The sequence below is a fragment of the Mesoplodon mirus genome (genome assembly GCF_964341445.2).
Source record: "Mesoplodon mirus genome assembly, chromosome: 3".
Classification (NCBI taxonomy): Eukaryota; Metazoa; Chordata; class Mammalia; order Artiodactyla; family Ziphiidae; genus Mesoplodon; species Mesoplodon mirus.
In genome coordinates, this window is record NC_138978.1 from 8457033 (window position 1) to 8465619 (window position 8587).

Sequence of the window (8587 nt, forward strand, 5' to 3'; positions counted from 1 at the left end):
TAATTACTTTGACACAAGTGTTGGTCATTCGTCTCTCTTTTCCATTTAAGCAAGACAAGCAAAGATGTCCGAATATATTCGGGTAACCGAAGATGAGAATGACGAGCCCATTGAAATACCATCAGAAGACGATGGGACAGTGCTGCTGTCCACAGTTACAGCCCAGTTTCCAGGGGCATGTGGGCTTCGCTACAGGAATCCTGTGTCTCAATGTATGAGAGGTGTCCGTCTGGTAGAAGGAATTCTGCACGCCCCTGATGCTGGCTGGGGGAACCTGGTGTATGTTGTCAACTATCCCAAAGGTTTGTTGCCATTTGGTTTTGCAGTGATGCTAAAGTATAAAGTAGAGGTTTGTGTCTCGTTCTAAGTCATAGGTCATGGCCTCTTCATGGTGAACCGTCTCCTGTAGCCCAAGTGTTTCTTTAAGTGTTACCGTCAGACAAGTTTGAAAGACCACTCGTTTAAATTAGTGAAAATTGGAAATGACAGGACATTTTTAAAAAACTGTGTTAGAACAATTATCTGGACTAACGTTGCTGAGCTAATGCGAAATTTAAGGAATTAAGAATGCTTTGCAGTTGTTACCAGTCTGTTGTAAACAGATTTTTCTGAAGGGCCTCCGTATTTTGGTTTGGTCTTTGTCCTTGCAGGCTTACATCATTCATCCAGCTAATCTTTTTTTTTTTTCCTCCTTAAATGAACATCAGTTGCAGTAGCCCAAACCTTGAATTAGTGCAGTCGTAATTATAATTTTGGGTTCTGGTCTTATTCTCACTGCCCCTTATCGATGATGTTTTTAATCTAAAAGGAAGCATGATGATGTAGAAGTGAGCCAGGGAAATGAGTACATTTTAGCAGTAGGAGTGTGCTAGTTGGTAGATCTCTCTGTTACTTTTTTTTTTCTTTTTGCGGTACGCGGGCCTCTCCCTGTTGCGGCCTCTCCTGCTGCGGAGCACAGGCTCCGGACGCGCAGGCCCAGCGGCCATGGCTCACGGGCCCAGCCGCTCCGCGGCACGTGGGATCTTCCCGGACCGGGGCACGAACCCGTGTCCCCTGCATCGGCAGGCGGACTCTCAACCACTGCGCCACCAGGGAAGCCCGTGTCTATTACTTTTATTGTAACGTAATATTGCAACAAAGTCATATTATTTGGTCAGTATTTAAGACGTTGCGTCAAGAAATTTTTTTATATATCAAGAAAATTGTTAATAGCATCAACTTGATTTTTTTTTTTTAGTATGTAGTTTCTTGATCCATTGGCTGTAGGTTAATATTTACCCAAACTTAAAATGTCATTTATATAGTAATGTGTCGATGTAGGTTCATGGTTGTAACAAACGTACCACCCTGGTGGGGGATATTGATGCTGGGGGGACTCTGCAGGTGTGGGGAGCGGGGGTATATGGGAAGTCTCTACCTTCCTCAGATTTGCTGTGAACCTGACAGTACTCCAAAAAATGGTCTGTGTGTCTGAATGTCATTTAGTTCCTCTTCCAAATACTGATTTTTTTAAATAACCTTAGGTTTCCTTTCTGTTTTAAAAAAATTTATTTATATTTATTTATTTTTGGCTGCATTGGGTCTTCGTTGCTTCGCGCGAGCTTTCTCTAGTTATGGTGAGCGGGGGCTAGTTTTCGTTGCGGTGCGTGGGCTTCTCATTGCGTTGGCTTCTCGTTGTGGAGCACGGGCTCAAGGTGCGTGGGCTTCAGTAGTTGTGGCCCATGGGCTTAGTTGCTCCACGGCATGTGGGATCTTCCTGGACCAGGGCTCGAACCCATGTCTCCTGCATTGGCAGGTGGATTCTTAACCACTGCACCACCAGGGAAGCCCAGGTTTCTTTTTTATTACAAAAGTAACGCGAGTTCATTGCTGAAAGTTTAGAAACAAAACAAAAAGAAAGAAAATTGAAATCACCCTTAAATCCACAGCTGGAGATAAAAGTTGCTAATTTTTTAGTAGTCTTCAAGTTATAGGCCTTAAAATAATCAAGCAAATATATTTAATAGGCACAAAGATAGTATCACAGTTATACAACCTGTTTTTTTTCTTCCTTAATGTATTTTAAAGTGAAAGTGAAGTAATTTTTGTTTTGATACACCTTTTGAGAGGAGAGAACATACAGTTGTAATCTTGAGACATTATGGAACCAGAGGTTGGAATCCTTGGATTGGCTCCAGAAAAGCACCTTAGCCACTTATTCAATTCTTATTCTGTCTGTGAGAGCTAACATCACTCTTTGGCGAAAGTTTCCAGCGTCTTAACTGTTCTGAGAATGTTTGTACTTCTCATTTCTAGATGAAGAGGGTGTGTGTCTTAAGAAGTGTTTAATGAAAGTTCTGAAAGGTTTCTGCTCATTTTGTTTAGATAACAAAAGGAAAATGGATGAAACAGATGCTTCATCAGCAGTGAAAGTGAAAAGAGCAGTCCAGAAAACATCTGATTTAATAGTGTTGGGCCTCCCGTGGAAAACAACTGAACAGGATCTAAAAGAATATTTTAGTACCTTTGGAGAAGTTCTTATGGTTCAGGTAAACTTTGATTTCATTTAACGGTTTTTCTTTTGCAGTGAATGAGCACCCAGAATTCCTGTTGTTTTAGTGACGCTGCCTTTCATGTTCAGTAGATGATATATTTTTTTATAAGTTTTCTTTCTTTTTTTTCCCCCAAATAAATTTATTTATTTATTTATTTTTGGCTGCATTGGGTTTTCTTTGCTGCATGCGGGCTTTTTCTAGTTGCGGCGAGCAGGGGCTACTCTTCGTTGCGGGGTGCAGGCTTCTCACTGCGGTAGCTTCTCTTGTTGCAGAGCACGGGCTCTGGGCGCACTGGCTTCAGTAGTTGTGGCACATGGGCTCAGTAGTTGGGGCTCACGGGCTCCAGAACGCAGGCTCAGTAGTTGGGGCACACGGGCTTAGTTTCTCTGCGGCATGTGGGATATTCCCGGAGCAGGTCTCGAACCCATGTCCCCTGCATTGGCAGGCGGATTCTTAACCACTGCTCCACCAGGGAAGTCCCGATGATATTTTTAATATTTGTTATGTGTATACGTAAGAAATTTGGTTTATACTATTTCCCTTCACGTATGTGCTCTGAGTTGGTTACGTGTGTGTGTGGTTTTAGTAAATTTAAATGATTTGTTTCTAGGTTAAGAAAGATATTAAAACTGGTCATTCAAAAGGGTTTGGCTTTGTTCGTTTTACGGAATATGAAACCCAGGTGAAAGTAATGTCACAGCGACATATGATAGATGGACGATGGTGTGACTGTAAACTTCCAAATTCTAAGGTACTTTGCTCTATTTTTTTTTCTCTGCTTTGGCCATTTTTGCTGACAGACTTACTTAGAAGACACTGTAAAATAAAACATTACGGTTGGAAAATGTAGTGGCAGGGTGTGTTCTTGAAATCTTTTTGCCTTGTTAAAGTCTCAGGACCTTAATGCATGCTGAATATTTTATATGTTTGTTTGAAATATTCAGTTCATTGCTCCTCCAAACTAAAATGTTTTTCGTTTTGTTCTTCCTTTTTCTCTTGTTATTTTTAGTGATTTAACAATTTCTTACATAGTTACATGTTAATAAAGACAATTAGAATATGTTAATCTTTTTAAAAAGCCTAACTTGTTCCAAGCAAGCAAGACTTGCTTATTTGGAACATTATCATCTTTGCCAAGACATTTCTCAATCATCAACTTTCCTTAATCCAAATATACTTTCATCAAAGTATAAGACACTGATGAAAGAAATTAAAGATGATACACATGGGCTTCCCTGGTGGCGCAGTGGTTGAGAGTCCGCCTGCTGATGCAGGGGACACGGGTTCGTGCCCCAGTCCGGGAAGATCCCACATGCCATGGAGCAGCTAGGCCCGTGAGCCATGGCCGCTGAGCCTGCGCATCCGGAGCCTGTGCTCCGCAACGGGAGAGGCCACAACAGTGAGAGGCCCGCGTGCCGCAAAAAAAAAAAAAAAAAAGATGATACATACAGATGGAGAGATACACCATGTTCTTGGATTGGGACATCTTGGATTGGAACAGTCAACACTGTGAAAATGACTATACTACCCAAAGCAATCTACAGATTCAATGCAATCCCTATCAAACTGCCAATGGCATTTTTCACAGAACTAGAACAAAAAATTTCACAATTTGTATGGAAACACAAAAGACCCTGAATAACCAAAGCAATCCTAAGAAAAACGGAGCTGGAGGAATCAGGCTCCTGGACTTAAGACCGTACTACAAAGCTACAGTAATCAAGACAATATGGTACTGGCACGAAAACAGAAATATAGATCAGTGGAACAGGATAGAAGGCCCAGAGATAAACCCACGCACCTATGGTCACCTTATCTTTGACAAAGGAGGCAAGAATATACAGTGGAGAAAAGACAGCCTCTTCAATAAGTGGTGCTGGGAAAACTGGACAGCTACATGTAAAAGAATGAATTTAGAACACTCCCTATTACCATACACAAAAATAAACTCAGTGGATTAAAGACCTAAATGTAAGGCCAGAAACTATAAAACTCTTAGAGGAAAACATAGGCAGAACACTCTGTGACATAAATCACAGCAAGATCCTTTTTGACCCACCTCCTAGAGAAATGGAAATAAAAACAAAAATGAACAAATGGGACCTAATGAAACTTAAAAGCTTTTGCACAGCAAAGGAAACCATAAACGGCGAAAAGACAACCCTCAGAATGGGAGAAAATATTTTTAAATGAAGCAACTGACAAAGGATTAATCTCCAAAATTTACAAGCAGCTCATGCAGCTCAATATCAAAAAAAAAAACCCAATCCAAAATTGGGCAGAAGACCTAAATAGACGCATCTCCGAAGAAGATGTACAGATTGCCAACAAACACACGAAAGGATGCTCAACATCCCTAATGATTAGAGAAATGCAGATCAAAACTACAGTGAGGTATCACCTCACATCAGTCAGAATGGCCATCATCAAAAAATCTACAAACAATAAATGCTGGAGAGGGTGTGGAGAAAAGGGAACTCTATTGCACTGTTGGTGGGAATGTAAATTTGTACAGCCACTGTGGAGAACAGTATGGAGGTTCCTTAAAAAACTAAAAACTACCATACCACCCAGCAATCCCACTACTGGGCATATACCCTGAGAAAACCATAATTCAAAAAGAGTCATGTACCACAATGTTCATCACATTTACAATAGCCAGGACATGGAAGCAAACTAAGTGTACATTGGCAGATGAATGGATAAAGAAGATGTGGCACATATATACTTTGGAATATTACTCAGCCATAAAAAGAAATGAAATTGAGTTATTTGTAGTGAGGTGGATGGACCTAGAGTCTGTCATACAGAGTGAAGTAAGTCAGAAACAGAAAAATAACCGTATGCCAACACATATATATGGAATCTAAAAAAAAAAGGTTCTGAAGAACCCAGGGGCAGGACAGGAATAAAGACGTAGACGTACAGGATGGACTTGAGGACGTGGGGATGAGGAAGGGTAAGCTGGGACGAAGTGAGAGAGTGGCATGGATGTATATACACTACCAAAGGTAAAATAGATAGCTAGTGGGAAGCAGCTGCATAGCACAGGGAGATCAGCTTGGTGCTTTGTGACTACCTAGAGGAGTGGGATAGGGAGAGTGGGAGGGAGGGAGATGCAAGAGGGAGGAGATATGGGGACATATGTATATGTGTAGAGCTGATTCACTTTGTTATAAAGCAGAAACTAACCATTGTAAAGCAATTATAGTCAAAGATGTTTAAACATATGTATATACTTTCATCAACTTTAAACTTTAAAACTTATTCTTCACTGAAGTCTTACAAGAAGAAGTGCTAATGCAAAAAATAAGAATGTACCTACTTTTTAATGACTCACCTAATATAAAAGGCAGATAGGTTGTATTACATCCTCTACCATAATGCTGTTTTCATTGCTCATAAAATATTTCTGATGGTTTTCTTCCTTTCAATTTGACCAGCAAAGCCCAGATGAGCCTTTGAGAAGCAGAAAGGTGTTTGTTGGGCGTTGTACGGAAGACATGACTGCTGATGAGTTGCGGCAGTTTTTTTGCCAGTACGGAGAAGTGGTAGATGTCTTCATTCCCAAACCGTTCAGGGCTTTTGCCTTTGTTACGTTTGCAGATGATCAGGTATTTTCTCTTAATAATTTTGTCCCAGCTAATTAGGTAATTTCTGTGGAACTTTGCCCTTCCAGCTAATTGTCACCCTTAGCTAATCTCTCTGACCTTGTACGCTGTGGGGTATATGGGCCTAAACATTTGTGATAAACCCCTTAGATATTTTTTTAGTACGTGAGGTTTAAGTGGGGGTGTTACATGTCCTTTGAAAAAGAACTAAAAAATCCCTGCTGCCATTACTAAAGCTAAAGGCTATTTTATGGTTTTAAATAAATAAGTGTTCATTGCTTACTTTTTCTCCAGTTTAGATGATGGCTTGAAATCTAAGTTTTATTGCTACTTTGATGTATGAGTCAGTGGTTTAATCTCCTTTATTTACATCCCTTATTTTTTTGTAGGTTGCCCAGTCTCTTTGTGGAGAGGACTTGATCATTAAAGGAATCAGCGTACATATATCCAATGCTGAACCTAAACACAATAGCAATAGACAGTTAGAAAGAAGTGGAAGATTTGGTGGTAATCCAGGTGGCTTTGGGAATCAGGGTGGATTTGGTAACAGTAGAGGGGGTGGAGCTGGTTTGGGAAACAATCAAGGTAGTAATATGGGCGGAGGGATGAACTTTGGTGCTTTTAGCATTAATCCAGCAATGATGGCTGCAGCCCAGGCAGCTCTGCAGAGCAGCTGGGGTATGATGGGCATGTTAGCCAGTCAGCAGAACCAGTCAGGCCCATCAGGTAATAACCAAAGCCAAGGCAACATGCAGAGGGAGCCGAATCAGGCTTTTGGTTCTGGAAATAACTCTTACAGTGGTTCTAATTCAGGTGCAGCAATTGGTTGGGGATCAGCATCAAATGCAGGGTCAGGCAGTGGTTTTAATGGAGGCTTTGGCTCAAGCATGGATTCTAAATCTTCTGGCTGGGCAATGTAGACATTGGGTTATCATTGGTATAAACTGGTGGGAATTCAGATTTTTCTAAACTCATGGTAAGTATATTGTAAAATAAGTATGTACTAAGAATTTTCAAAATTGGTTTGTTCAGTGTGGAGTATATTCAGCAGTATTTTTGACATTTTTCTTTAGAAAAAGAGGAAGAGCTAAAGGAATTTTATAAGTTTTGTTACATAAAGGGTTGAAATATTGAGTGTTTGAAAGTGAACTGCTGTTTGCCTGATTGGTAAACCAACACACTACAATTGATATCAAAAGGTTTCTCCTGTAATATTTTATCCCTGGACTTGTCAAGTGAATTCTTTGCATGTTCAAAATGGAAACCATTGGTTAGAACTACATTCTTCTCTCCTTGTTTTAATTTGAACCCCACCATACGGATTTTTTCCTTAGGAAAATCTCCTTTTTGGAGATCGTGGTGTCACAGTGTTTGGTTCTTTTGTTTTTTGTTTTTGTTTTTTAACACTTGTCTCCCTTCATATACAAAAGTACAATATGAAGCCTTCATTTAATCTCTGCAGTTCATCTCATTTCAAATGTTTATGGAAGAAGCACTTCATTGAAAGTAGTGCTGTAAATATTCTGCCATAGGAATACTTCTGTCTACATGCTTTCTCATTCAAGAATTCGCCATCACGCTGCACAGGCTGTGTCTTTGACGGTGGGTGTCCCATTTTTATCCACTACTCTTTATTTCATGGAGTCGTATCAACGCTATGAACGCAAGGCTGTGATATGGAACCAGAAGGCTGTTTGAACTTTTGAAACCTTGTGTGGGATTGATGGTGGTGCCGAGGCATGAAAGGCTAGTATGAGCGAGAAAAGGAGAGAGCGCGTGCAGAGACTTGGTGGTGCATAATGGATATTTTTTAACTTGGAGAGATGTGTCTCTCAATCCCTGTGGCTTTGGTGAGAGAGTGTGCAGAGAGCAATGATAGCAAATAACGTACGAATGTTTTTTGCATTCAAAGGACATCCACACCTGTTGGAAGACTTTAAGTGAGTTTTGTTCTTAGATAACCCACGTTAGCTGAATGTGTTAAGTGAAACGATACTTGTATTTCCCCACCCCTTTGTCAACTGCTGTGAATGCTGTATGGTGTGTGTTCTCTTCTGTTATTGATCTGTAAGTGTGGTAATGTGAACTGAAGCTGATGGGTTGAGAACATGGACTGAGCTTGTGGTGTGCTTTGCAGGAGTACTTGGAAGCAGAGTTCACCAGTGAGCTCGGGGTGTCTCACAATAGGGTGGAAGTTCTAATGTCTGTTAGCTACCCATAAGAATGCTGTTTGCTGCAGTTCTGTGTCCTGTGCTTGGATGCTTTTTATAAGAGTTGTCAATGTTGGAAATTCTTAAATAAAACTGATTTAAATAATATGTGTCTTTGTTTTGCAGCCCTGAATGCAAAGAATTCATAGCAGTTAATTCCCCTTTTTTGACCCTTTTGAGATGGAACTTTCATAAAGTTTCTTGGCAGTAGTTTATTTTGCTTCAAATAAAC

At 40.4% G+C, this 8587-nt stretch overlaps 1 protein-coding gene across 4 annotated transcripts in view; it reads left to right on the forward strand.

Moving 5' to 3' along the window:
• Window positions 1-8461, forward strand: part of TARDBP (TAR DNA binding protein) — a 53136-nt gene extending 44675 nt beyond the window's left edge. For 2 of the 4 annotated variants that reach the window (XM_082615628.1, XM_082615626.1), the window contains 5 exons: window positions 51-302; window positions 2365-2528; window positions 3145-3285; window positions 5978-6148; window positions 6535-8461. In XM_082615628.1, the coding sequence (XP_082471754.1) occupies window positions 65-302; window positions 2365-2528; window positions 3145-3285; window positions 5978-6148; window positions 6535-7065 (1245 nt within the window). In that variant the 5' untranslated portion in view covers window positions 51-64 and the 3' untranslated portion in view covers window positions 7066-8461. The remainder of the gene's footprint in view (window positions 1-50; window positions 303-2364; window positions 2529-3144; window positions 3286-5977; window positions 6149-6534) is intronic. The other 2 variants (XM_082615629.1, XM_082615627.1) reach the window with 2 other exon arrangements.
• Window positions 8462-8587: the final 126 nt, after the last annotated feature.